The 13231-nt window shown below is 50.0% G+C and overlaps 2 protein-coding genes across 3 annotated transcripts; both read left to right on the top strand.

Moving 5' to 3' along the window:
• The first annotated feature begins 259 nt into the window (after positions 1–259).
• Positions 260–9557, top strand: mta2 (metastasis associated 1 family, member 2). Of its 2 annotated transcripts, XM_061283546.1 has the most exons (18): positions 261–677; positions 3151–3218; positions 3492–3585; positions 4688–4805; positions 4936–4999; positions 5125–5242; positions 5312–5414; positions 5512–5611; positions 5711–5899; positions 6119–6193; positions 6263–6321; positions 6392–6516; positions 6988–7127; positions 7210–7438; positions 7507–7596; positions 7956–8074; positions 8150–8292; positions 8375–9557. In XM_061283546.1, the coding sequence occupies exons 1-18, from the start codon at positions 650–652 to the stop codon at positions 8529–8531; spliced, it is 2019 nt and encodes a 672-aa protein (XP_061139530.1). In that variant the 5' UTR covers positions 261–649; the 3' UTR covers positions 8532–9557. The 2 variants fall into 2 exon arrangements, with proteins under 2 accessions (XP_061139519.1, XP_061139530.1); XM_061283535.1 differs by having other exon boundaries at positions 260–677; positions 5125–5414.
• A 538-nt stretch (positions 9558–10095) lies between these two features.
• On the top strand, positions 10096–11593 carry cth1 (cysteine three histidine 1). Its single transcript, XM_061285816.1, has 2 exons — positions 10096–10104; positions 10703–11593. Exons 1-2 carry the CDS (start codon positions 10096–10098, stop codon positions 11537–11539), a joined length of 846 nt encoding a protein of 281 aa, XP_061141800.1. The 3' UTR covers positions 11540–11593.
• The last annotated feature ends 1638 nt before the right edge of the window (positions 11594–13231 follow it).

The raw sequence follows: 13231 nt of genomic DNA, 5'->3' as shown, positions 1-13231 counted from the left end.
CAGTTTTCCCATCAACGTACAAATATAATGTGGGCATTTATGCGATGTAAGCTATGGAAATGTAATTGTGATGTGAACATATTGAAAATGCTATTCAAAAAGATGTTTTGGAGGCTTTTTTTTTCTAATTTATGTCAGAGGTCAATAATGTTAAAAAAAAAAAAAATGAAACACGCTTTCTACAGTATTATTATTATTTCCGTAACTGCCTGGTCGAGATGACGTTTCCGACGTTTGCCGAACATTTCCGAAGATGACGACGAGCGTGTGTAATCGAGTGACGGTGAAGACCAAGAAGAAGAAGATGGACGAAGATCTGCTGAGCGGAGGATGAGCGGAAGAGTGGAGGTCGAGACAGACGTGTGAATGAGCGAGTGAGAAGGCGGCGGCCGCGGAGGAGGAGGAGGTGGTGGGGGAGAAGGAGACGATTGTCGTGAGGGAGCAAATTCAAGACCAATGTTTTGGAGGAGCGTTTCGTGACGGAAACTTTCAACTTTTTTTTCCTTTTTTTTTTTAAACCGCCACTCACTCGGCTTGTTGTGCCCCGGAGCCGGCCGGCTTTGTCTCACGACGCGGGCGTCTATAAATGGACTAAAACAGAGCCCCGCAGACCATCTCTTCGCATTAACCCAGAGCTCATTACTAAAGAATGGCGGCCAACATGTATCGAGTGGGAGGTAAGTTGTCTTATTTCATTTAATTTTTGTTCATTTTTGAACACCCCACCACTCCCCACCTCCTCCCTCCAGCGTGGTTGTTCCTTCTGGCTGCACGTTAGCTTAGCTACGCGCTAGCTGTCTGTGAGCTAGCCGCTAATCCCCGCTAGTGCTTGCTAGGCTAAACGTAGGCACCGCACCGTCTACTTTCCAATTCCAGTCAACTATTGAAAAGACGTAGCCCATTCACTAGCAGTTGAAAAGACGCCTTTGTGATCCAAAATCCACCCGAGGGGACATTTTACAGCGCTAAAGTGCGCCCAAGTCTTGCAAAAGGTCAACTTCCGAATTCCATTCGTTGTCCGCCGAAAGTTATCGGGAACCTACTACGAGGGTCCCTCTCTGGTTAGAACATTCAATTCGGCGTATTAACACGACCATTTTATTGATTTGCAACATCGGCCTGAAGTGGACGCATTACACATGGTGCTAGTTAGCATTAGCTTTGCTTTGACAATGCCCCGTAGGCTGAACTGATAGATGCGGCTTAGGTTTTGCCACTGGCTTTAGTTCACATATGACTGTTGTATACAGAATTGTTACAGTCCCTGAGTATAAAGATTTCATCTGAATTGTACAAAGTGGCGGCAGCAAAGCACTACTTTTGTCCAAAGGAAACTTCTCAACAGACTTCAACTAAAAGCAACCAAGCTGAGCTGAGTCTGCTGCAAATGGCGAATTCAAAGCAAGTCTCCGGTCCTCCCGATTGTTATCCGGCTTCTCCAGATCTTGCTGATCATTCCAATTAGGTGTGTTGCAACAAGGAGACGTAGAAAACGTGTAGGACACCGGCCGGCGCTCAACGACCCACCCGACCGACTTGCCTACCCAATGCACTTTAGTGGGTGCGCAGTCAAAGTCGTCTATCTTCATGTGTAGAATTCTAGGTTTTCTCATTTTAACGTCAACGTAAGCACTCGTTGAAATGACAACGGCGCCTCGAAGCGTGCGTGGGCCAGTGTTAGATTCTGACAGCGTGAACAAAAAGAGCGATTTTTTTCTTCTTCTTCAAAGACTCATGGACCAAATCTCGGGACTGCTTGCTTGTCTTTTTTATAATTGAATATAGCAATATGCGTTCATGAACAGAGCGACCAGTCAAACGATAGTCAGTCAAAAACCCTTCGGCAGTTCTTTTAATCGACGTTGGGGCCGGCCGGGATAGGCGCCACCAGCTCGATTGTTTAAGAAAGCCAAATTCTGAGCTTAACTTCAATGTGGTTTGTCCGTATTTGCCGTGTTTCTTTTGTCGCCCTCCATCTCCACGCGTAACTTCTCAGCCGTCCGTCCCCTCTCTGCTCGCTCACAGAGGAGGAGGGGAAAAAAAGGACTGGCCCCAATGACCTTCAAATAGGTGGGCTCGTTAACTCTGCAAGCAAATCGCGACTATTTTTATTTATTTTTTCTTCATAAAACCGAAGAAATAACTTGGCTGACTCTGACATTCTTGCCTTTGATTGGTCCGTTTTTTGGATGAGATGAGGGCCTGGACATTTTGTTTCCTTCCAATAAGCCATCAATCGGAGTGAAATTCAGATTTTTTTGGCCTCCGGTACAGTGATCCCTCGCTATATCATTTATCGAGGCTTCGGTGCATCGTGTTTTTTTTATAAAATGTAAAAATAAAAGTTGTTAGTATAATAAGAGTTCTAAAAACATATTTACAGTATTGTATTGTACCTTGTTATAAAAAAAAGTTAGAATGATAATAATAAAAGAGTTTTAAAAAGATATTTACCGTATATACACTTGTTATAAAAAAGTTGTAAAAACATACGTATCATATTGATATTATTTTCTGTATGTCATTTACACTATTAATATAATGTTTACATGTTTGAAACTATTCTTTAATGTTGTAATGATGACGTCAAAGTCCGCTTCATGTCAAGACACACGAAAGAAACCGAAATTCCGTTTCCTCGATCCCACGGTGACGAGACATAGTACACGATAGACATACAAGTAGACGACACAAAATAAAAACAAGAAGGCACAAACAATAAATAATAAGAGTGATGAATAAATAATAAATAAACAAATAATACAATAAATAAGAGGATATGTACTTGTATGGTTTCATATACATTTATTGATACGCAAAAACTGTTAAAAACGAGAAGGTGACACTACTTTGCGTATTTCCTCTTATCGCGGGTGCTCCTGGAACCAATTAGTCGCCCTAAACCAGAGATGACTATTTCATTTTACAACACAGTGAGAAAAAAGTTGTTGTCATTGTGTGGCATAAATCAGCATTTTTTAGCTTTCGGGGTGATTCGTGCTAACATTTGGCCAGCGATATGCGGAGAGCGATTTGCGAGTCCAATTTGTCGACGCGCAAACGACGTTTGAAAGAATCCCACGTCTCCACCCGCTTGCTGGTTGGACGTAGGTCTGCTTCACCTCTTGCTGTGTGTTTCCCTCCTTCCAGATTACGTCTACTTTGAGAACTCCTCCAGCAACCCGTACCTGATCCGCAGGATAGAAGAGCTCAACAAGGTGCCGTGGTGCCACACAAACGCACACATCCGGTTTGGCCCAACACTGGCGCGGGAGCCTCCTCCAGCTCAGTGGCCTACTGTCCGCCCTGAGACTGGAAGACCGCCGCACAGACATTTCATCTTTTGTGCGTGCCACCGGAAGGCGCTGGCGTAGATAGACGGAGAGACAAAAGTGGCAGAATTGCTTTTAATTTGGGTTGATCGTTTGGCCTTTTTGAACTTCTTAAACGGAGATGTGTTTCTTGTGCAAATTTGGCCGTCTTTTGTGCAGACGGCCAACGGGAACGTGGAGGCCAAGGTGGTATGTCTCTTCAGACGGCGAGACATCTCCGGCAACCTCAACGCTCTCGCCGACAGCAACGCAAGTAAGTTGCGCCCGCCGCTACTCGAACCGCCGCCGAGTCGCCTCGCGTCCGCGGCGACATATGCCGAGTCGGGTCGGCCTGAGCGCGACAAGATTGAGCATTTTCAAAGAAATGAAAGCTGAAAAGAAGAAGCTGTTGGACGGTGGTGTCACACGCCTTGAGGAAGTCGCGCCTCAAAAATGCCTTCAAATGAAAGTCGAACTGGATCCTTTGTCAACATGCGTCCCGTCCCGGCCGGCGCCTTTGCTGCGCTCTTCTTCTCCAGGACGCCTTCACTTCTTTTGTCTTGTGTGGGTGTGATATAAGGAGTTTGGGCGGGCTTATTTTGCTTTTGACATACGGCCCACCGGAGGCTGAGCACATTTGCTCATTAGCGAGGAAGACCCCCCCCCCCCCCCCCAAAGGATGCACCGCCCGCCCACCCGCCCGCCTCAGACAAAGACGTGCCCGCCTCCAAAATCGAAGCATCCACTGTACTGTTGGCCGGTCGGTCACACGAGGACACCGTCGTTAATATGGGTTTGAGATTTCCAAATCTGGGTCCTCCGTCGTGCCAGTTGGGCTGCTCGTCTATAAGAACAAATAAGTACGCTTGGTCGCATGTGGCGGAACAAAAGGCCCTTTTTTGTGCGCTGCCACAGGACCTTGTGGAAAGTGTGTGTGCGTATTCCTTAGATGGAGTGTGCTGCTCTGTGTGTGTGTGTGCGCAGCGCAAGTTAGGATACATGTTGGGGGGGGTTGCACCTCGAGTTCGGTACACAGGGTTTCCGACATTGTCTGGCAGGGACTAGCTGGACGGCGGTGGGGGGTGAGAGGTTAACAGAAAAGGGGGTGTAGCCCAAGTAGCGTCCCTCCTCCAATGTGTGTGCGAGCGCGGGCGGGCGGGCGGGCTTGCCCCCTCGCTGACGGACGGGGTTTCCCGTAGCGGAGCGCAGGGGCGGAGTCCTGCCAGAGATGGAGCAGGCGATAATGGCGCCGCCCCCTTGGGCTTACCACAAATAGCAAAATGGTACGTTCCGGACAGAGGTGGTACGGTTGGATACTTGTGTGAAAAAGAGGCGCAAAGTTGGAGTGCAAATGAAAATGCCGTTGTCATTTGAAGGGGAATTTGAGGAGGAGTCCAAGCAGCCGGCGCTGGCCGAGCCACAGAAGCACCAACTCAAGCACCGGGAGCTGTTCCTCTCGCGCCAGTTTGAGTCGCTACCGGCCACTCACATCAGGTAGTGCCTGTGCTGCCGTGGCCGCCTGACCCTTGTGCCTGCTGCCTGACCCTTATGCCTGCTGCCTGACCCTTGTGCCTGCTGCCTGACCCTTACGCCTGCTGCCTGACCGTCTACTCTCTCCCCCCAGGGGCAAGTGCAACGTCACCCTCCTCAATGAAACTGATGTCTTGGCAGGATACTTGGAGAAAGAGGTGAGAGGAGCCTGGAGAGCATTTCACTCCTCAACTGGCTTTGCTTTGTCTTGCCTCTGATGCTGGCTTTGTTTGAAGCACAGCAAACCTCCCCCCCCCTCCCAATCTTCCGGCTTTCTTTTCAGGACTGTTTCTTCTATTCATTGGTGTTCGACCCGGTCCAAAAAACCCTGTTGGCCGACCAGGGAGAGATCAGGGTGGGCTCCAAGTACCAGGCGGATGTGCCCGACAAGCTGGCGGAGGGTGAGGAGCCAAATGCGCCCGCGCCGCTCTTCCTCAAATCCATTTCTTTTCTTTTCTTTTTAATCTCAGGAGAATTGGATGGCCGCATCCAGGAGAAGCTGGAGACCAAGGTGTGGGACCCTGACAACCAACTCAAAGACCCCCAGATTGACCAGTTTCTGGTGGTGGCAAGGTAAATGACCCAAGCCCAATTAGCAACTAACGGCGGCGTGAGTAACGGATGACTTTGAGAATCTCCCTCGCCTCCCTCTTTGACTTGTTGTTCACAGGGCGGTGGGCACCTTCGCTCGGGCTCTGGACTGCAGCAGCTCCATCCGCCAGCCCAGCCTGCACATGAGCGCGGCGGCGGCTTCTCGAGACATCACGCTGGTGAGACGTTGGCCGGCCGGCCGGCCGGAATCACTGGAATAAGCCAGGCGGACGGACGCTTCTAAGCCCTCATTGCGCCGCAATGTCTCTTGTGTGCAGTTCCACGCCATGGACACGCTGCAGAAGAACCATTACGACTTGGCCAAGGCCATGTCCACGCTGGTGCCCCAGGGCGGCCCCGTGCTCTGTCGCGACGAGATGGAGGAGTGGAGCGCCTCCGAGGCCATGTTGTTTGAAGAGGCGCTGGAGAAATACGGCAAAGACTTCAACGACATCCGCCAGGACTTTGTAAGCAGCAAAAAAAAAAAAAAAAAGTGCACCGGGGCTGAGATGGCCTCAAATGTAATCGCAAGTTCGCCAGCAAATTCATTTGAATCCCAAGAAAGTCATTTAGCCTGCAAAAAGCTTTTGGCCGACGCTCAACTTGATATGAAAGGGTTCATCTGCACTTTGGTCCTGGCCTGCCTGCTCTTTCATTTCTTTATTTTGCTGTGCTGTGCTGTGCAGCTCCCTTGGAAGTCTTTAGCCAGCGTGGTCCAGTTCTACTACATGTGGAAGACCACAGACCGCTACATCCAGCAGGTAAACAGCCCGTCGTGGTTTGACGCCGCTCCGAGGCCACAAAGCGAGCGTTTCTTGCCTCCTCCTCAGAAACGACTGAAGGCGGCCGAGGCGGACAGTAAGCTGAAGCAGGTCTACATCCCCACCTAGTGAGTATTGCCAGTCACTGCGGCATCACGGCAGAAGAAAAAAAGAAAAAAAACCTTTTTTTCTGACCAGCACCAAGCCCAACCCCAATCAGATCATGGTGCCGGGGAGCAAGCCGGGCGTGAACGGCGCCGCCACCGGCGCCGGCGCCACCGCCGCCGGCTTCCAGAAAGGACTCAACTGCGAGAGTTGTCACAGTAAGTCAGGCCTCGTCGTGGCTTGTCCTTTTTTCTTCAGTTGGTCATTGAAAAGAGGAAACGTGTTGCTTTTCGACCGCCTTGAATGGATTCTTTTAGGAATGAATGGCTCTTCCAGTAAACTGGGACTTTGTTACCAATCGGACTCCTGTAGCCGCCTCAGGTGCCGCACGCACCCACGCACGCCCGACCGACACGCAGCCAGCCGTATTATCTGTGCCGACGCGTCTCCTTTGTTAACTTTAGCGTCAAATACGAAATTGAAGCAAGCGTTGCATGTTTCCTTTTCCGCTCTACCCGCGCTGAAAATGCTGAAAGTCCAAAGTAAGTTAAGAGTGTACAAATAAGTTGTCATAAGAGAAAAATTCTCCAGGTGAGCCAGAATACAAATCAAATTCTAAAGATTTTTTTCATTTCCCGTCGGAGGCGAAATAAAGTTGAAGAGAAACTCTTTGATGTCTTTTGTGCCAGCGGCCCAGTCGCCTCAGTGGTACGCCTGGGGGCCCCCCAACATGCAATGCCGACTGTGCGCCTCCTGCTGGATCTACTGGAAAAAATACGGCGGCTTAAAGACCCCGACGCAGCTCGAGGGCGCCGCCCGGACCGGCTCCGTATGTCGCCCCAACGCGCGCACGCACGCACACCTCGCGGTCCCTAAGCACGCACCCATTCCATTGTCCTCCTGCCTTTCAGGAGTCAGGGCCGCGCAGTCACATGACCCGCCAGGAGGTCCAGGGCCTGTCGCCATTCACGCGCAACGAGGGCCGCGCCAAGCTGCTGGCCAAGAACCGCCAAACGTTCATCCTGCAGACCACCAAGCTGACCCGCGTGGCCCGCCGGGTCTGCCAGGACATCCTGCAGCCTCGGCGGGCGGCGCGGCGCCCCTACGCCTCCATCAACGCCAATGCCGTCAAAGCCGAGTGTACGTCCACCCGCGTGCGCGCGGCCGGCTCCAGCCTCGGGATCCACCTTTGACTCTGCTCTCCTCAGGTATGATCCGGTTGCCCAAAGCCACAAAAACTCCCCTGAAGAGCAAGCTGGTCCCCCGACCGTCGCTGGCCAACATCGTGAAGGACTTGGGTAAGAGTAGCCGGAGCGTAGGAAACGGCTCGGGTCCCAAATACACGCCGAGCCCATTGGGGCTCGGAGATCAGCCAACCCGGGTGGAGGCCAGAGTTCCCAGCAATGCCGGTGCGTCGGCATTTAGCTGTTACGCTGCACGCAAATGGAAGAAAGTGTGGATGCCCCCCCATAAGTGCCATTTCTATCATTGACTTTTCCCCAACGGGTCATTTTACTCAACTGCTTTTGACTTGAAATGAGGGACACGCTTTAGTTTTTGCCAGATTATTTTCCCTTTAAATGTCTTTTGTGCCACATGCTGCCTTGCCTTGGGATGAAATCCGATGTTTTGGGTTTGTTTGTTTGCTTGTCTGCAGCCATCGCCGCTCCTCTCAAGCTGAAAGCGTCCAGGGGACCCCCCACGCCCATCAACAGGAACCAGGCCAGCCAGCCTAGAGCGGGCCAAGGCCTGCTGGGAAAGAGGGGCTTTGACAGCGTGAGCGTCCTCGCTGGCGCGCCGGCCGTCCCGCGCCGGCCACGTCCGACTCAAATTGCCCTTTGCTTTGGACAGGGCTCGGGAACGGCCTACTCGGCCAACGGGAGGGCCTACACTTCAGGCATGAGGACCACCTCCCAGTCTGTCATCAAGCGTCAGAAGGTCAGCCAGGGAGAAGCCCCCAACCCTGTTGTCTTCGTGGCTACAAAAGACACCAGGTACTCCCAAATGGAGCCCGACCCGAGCCCATTGAGCACAAGATATACTTGACAAATGTCTCCCCCCCCCACACACACACAGAGCACTAAGGAAACATCTGACTCAATCGGAGATGCGCCGGGCGGCTCGGAAACCTCACCTTCCCGTGCGGCTCAAGCTGCCGCCGCCGCCCCCTCGCCCCCTGGCCCTGCCCTTGCTCCCGTCCAGCACCAGCGAACCCATCGTCCTCGAGGACTGAATGGCGGGCGGGCCGGCCGGCCGGCCGGTCGCTTTTCTTAACAGGATAGCAGCGGTCTGTGTCCATACTTTTCTCTTTTTTTTTTTAGTTCCCCACCAAGGATCCCTCCCGCAGCTCAGGCTTTGTAAGATTTTATTCCAGGTCCTGAATTATTTTGTAACACCCCACTGGCTTTTAAATGTGTAATTTAAGTGGAAAATGTTTTCTCCCTGAAACAATTTTGGATGGTAAAGCACACCGTGTGTCAATGTGTGCGTGCATCGTCGCTATCTCTGCTCAAAGTGAAGCTCTAGTCTAAACACTTCAAACTTTGGCCCCCGTACGCGGTTGGCCGGCCGGCCGGCCGGCCGGCAAGCAGCGGACAGCTTGCCAACCTGTGCCAGATATCCCAGCCAGCCAGGCATTGCATAGCATACAATAACACCGGCTTGTTTTGTGCTCGCTTGAACAGCCGGCGGCACTATCCAATAATTGTTCAGGACCCTCCACTCTCTTTCACTTTTCTATCTCAAAGCCCACCCCAAATACTTTTTTTACAAAGACAATTGGATCATCCTAATCCCTGGATTCCACAGCACTTGGGGATAGCAATGATTCTTTTTTTTCTCAAGCAGCTTTGGTCCCAATGTGGAGTTTATCTTTCCTCAAAAAAATCAAAAAGAGGGGGAGAAAAAAAAAGAAGAAATGGCTGTGTTTGTAGCAAATACCCGTCTGTAAAGATCAGGCAAGTGGATAACTGCATTATTGCAAATGTTTTCTTTTTTCTACAAACTGAAGTACATCACTGAAGTACAGTTAGGTTGTTGTTGTTGTTGCTGCAAATTTTGAGATGTCATTGGGCAGGGGGCCAGACCCTTCAAAAAAGTGTGTGCGCGTGTGTGTGTGTTGGTGGGCGGGGAATGACATTTTGTATAGGCAGCAAGAGAAATATGCGACAAATGGTTTTTTATGATTATTCCAGCGTCTCTTTATCCTGTAATCTTTCTTGATGACAAAAGAAATAAAGTTTCTTTTTCTTTTTGGTCACGCAAGTTTTTCTTAATTTGCCGTGACTTAAAGGTGTTGAAGGTTGCCTTTGTTCCTTTTATACCTCCTTGTTTGCTTATTAAAAAGTGTTGTCTTGCGTGCATCACAAACTGTGTGTGTGTGTGTGTGTGTATATATATATATATATGTGTGTGTGTGTATATATTTATATGTGTATATATAGTTATGTATGTATATGTGTATATATAAATGTGGCTATGCATAATCGGTCCCTGGGTCGTTGGTCCGTGCACCACGTGACAAAAGCAGAGCACCTGGTTGGTCCACGGTCACGTGACCCCTCGCGCACACCAGATAGTAATTTGGCGGGACTTTCGGGTCGTGTTCTCCACCACGTGCAGAGTTGACCATTTTCCGCTTGCGACTTTGTGACAGAAGAGCGGACGTTTTGGCGTCCGTGCCATCCCCCATGTAAATAACCACGATTGATTTTGAAAAAGTCGTATCCTGTGCCTAATTAACTGAGGCGGGGTCACCCATCAATCACGAGCAAGTAGCGTGGTAACCGCGCGCAGCCATGATTGGGGTAAGTCATTCTAAAACGGTTTTGTTTTGTTCGATGGAAGAATTATAACAAAGGCATATTTTCGTTGAATTTCCTATTTGAACAATTGTCTTGAAAAAGCAACATTGATTCGACTTCAAGACGAGCTGTCTTCTGCCCTCTAGCGGACATGAATCGGCTTGTTCTGCGTCAAGATTTCTAAATATTTCGAGTAAATGTCGGTTTTGGGCGCTTTGGTTTTGCAATCACTACGCCTGCACAAATTGTTGAGTATTATGATCTCACAATATTTGTTGTATGAAAAGGTGTCAACGTTGATTTAATTTTGAAGTTTCAGATTTTTTTGAGGGTTGGGGTGTAACTGGCATGATTGAGTGAAATGACTAACTGGGCGTATCTTGACCACCGGGATGCAGCGTAATAGTCATGCACGTGTGGCGAGTTTCACAACTGACTCGGTAGTTGAGGGTTTGGCAAGAGGATCGAGACCACTGAGTGAGTCTTATGTCTGCCTGTATGATTTGCTAGCACTGAGCAAGAATGATAGTTTTGTCAGCCCATGAATGGCGTTTTGCATGGAATGAGCACACCTGAGTTTGAGCCTTTTTATCTGTCACAGGTGAGCGGTGACTTGCTCCTTCCCACCGGCCAAGACGAGGAGCCGGTAGCCAACCTGCTGCTCTCCGGCGAAGAGGGGACCAGTGCGGACGGTGACGACGGCGCTCTTTCCCTGGCCCAGGCCCTCCTCCCCGTTTCTGACCCCCCGTTGCCCCAACTCCCGTGGGTGTGCTCCACCCGCTACAAGACGGAGCTCTGCGCTCGCTACGCCTCCACGGGCTCCTGCAAGTATGCCGAGCGCTGCAGTTTCGCCCACGGCCTGCGCGACCTCCACGTGCCTTTTCGCCACCCCAAGTACAAGACGGAGCTGTGCCGCAGCTACCACTCGGCGGGCTACTGCTACTACGGGAGCCGCTGCCTCTTTGTCCACGGGGCGGCCGAGCAGCGGCCCGTTCCGCGCCGCGCCCGCCGGAACGTGCCCTGCCGCACTTACAGCAACTTTGGCATCTGCCCCTACGGCACGCGCTGCAACTTCCTGCACGTGGAGGAGGCAAAGTGCGACAAGAGCGCCGCCAACCTCCAGCAGCGGGGGCGGTGGCGGCGGCGGGAAGCCTTCTGCCACACCTTCAGCGCTTTCGGCTTCTGCGTTTACGGCACGCGATGCCACTTTCGGCACGCCGTCCCCAGCGCGGTGAAAAGCGCCGGCCCGAGCAGCGCCGGCCCGGCCTCGCCCGCTCTGGAGTCGCCGTCGGTGTCGCCCTCCGCCTCCCCGCGGCCCCGCAACGCCTTCACCTTCTCCAGCCAGGACCTGGGTGACCTGATGCTCCCGCTGGCCTTGCAACTGCAGCAGATGGAGAGCAACAAGGCCTGCAATGTGTGGGAGCAATATCAATTCTGAACTCTCCAAAATGTTTTTGAAAGCGGAGTAGCTTTTAAAACGATTTTTTTTTTTTTTAACCCATAGATTGCTTTTTCTCGATGCTTTTATTTTTATTTTTTTTAAGCATAGCTTGTGTGTTTCTCGACCATTAAGCTCGAGTTGGACAGTCATCCTGAATCGCAAGTGTCATTTAATTGCTAACATACTGGGAGGAAAGACGAACCCAAATAAAATGATTTTAATACCCTGCTTTTTTGTCACATAGGAGTTTTTAGGTGGCCGTTTTAGTCTTTTCTTTTTTTTTTTTTTTTCGTGATATAATTTTCCAGCATTTGGATCAAAACAGAATCTAAAGGCTGCTTAAGGGCCCTTCATGCCACAATTGGTGTTTTCAGTATTTGTGTGCTGACTTTAGCAGTAGGTCCGTCTAACCCAGGGGTGGGCAAACTTTTTGACTCGCGGGCCGAACTGGGTTCTAAATTTGGACCGGAGGGCCGGACCAGGAGCAGATGGACGTAGGCGTTGTGTGAAGTCATATAAGCGACCTGTAAAGGTCATTGCATAAAAGATCTTGGCCTTTAGTAGGTAGTAAAGCATGGATATTCCAAACAAGTTTTTTGAAAACAAATGCATTTATTAACAGCATTAAAAAAAAAAAAAAAATCACTAAAAAACTGCTATCAGTGATTCTCATCAAATACGACACTGTTATTATGAATAACAATCTCCATCACTTCAATGCCTGCAGGTCAGATTAATGAAAGATGTTTATCTCATGAGATCACATCATACGGCAAACATTCTGACCAAATATATCATCTTGAAGAATCGGTGAAAGCATACATCCAAATAAACTAATCAAAACAGCAACACGGTGAGGGGTATCTGAACATCAGAGCAGAGTTTTAACTCACCTGGTAACAGAGGTGAGGAAACGGGAAACACTTGCTTAAAGTAAGCCTTAAGAACTTTACAGGTTAAGATTAGTCGCAAATAGGTGGTGCATCAATGTCCTTGAGCATCCTGCATTGTTTGAAAATGAGAATGGTCGCTAGTTTCAATCCCTGCTATGTGTACAAATCATATTCAAAATGCATTTTTTTACAATAAACTTGAGAGCCTCCCGTTCATTTTCAGTGGGAACAGTGTTGTTGGTCTCCCTTTTTTGCTAGTGCGTCATAGTCTGGAGTAAAATTTGTTGTGGCAATTCTTAGGCGAGATCCGAGGTGTTGGTCCGTTTACCTTGATCTGTGACGGGTTGATGTTGATGTGGCTGAACGTCACGTCGCGTACGTCGAGCCAAATTGGCCACTCTTTTTTAACATTCGGCACTCACTTCTTTTTTTCGGGCCACTCATTTTAATGGAAGGATTCCAGGGGAAGGTTTGTGGGTGGCTTTAGCGCAAAACTGCATCTGAAAGCTCAGCGCGCGAATTACAAGAACGCTGTCGTCAAAGCCCACGCTCTAAATTCGGGACTGATACGAATAGAGCGAGAGTGCGCCAAGTCCGTACTACTGAGTACGTACACGCACTTGTGAGTGTGCACCGAGCTTTCTGACACGGCTTCCGGTAGTAAATGCGCAGGCGAGCGCTTCGCCATCTACTGGGAAAACGCAGTCATTGCAGGCAAAATGACAAAAAAAAAAAAAGTTTAATAATACAATTTGTTCAGGGTTGGCGGGCCGGATTAAACGGTCCCGTGGGCCGG

This window comes from Syngnathus typhle, linkage group LG1 (assembly GCF_033458585.1).
Source record: "Syngnathus typhle isolate RoL2023-S1 ecotype Sweden linkage group LG1, RoL_Styp_1.0, whole genome shotgun sequence".
Taxonomy (NCBI): domain Eukaryota; kingdom Metazoa; phylum Chordata; class Actinopteri; order Syngnathiformes; family Syngnathidae; genus Syngnathus; species Syngnathus typhle.
This window is presented reverse-complemented; position numbering and strand designations above follow the sequence as displayed.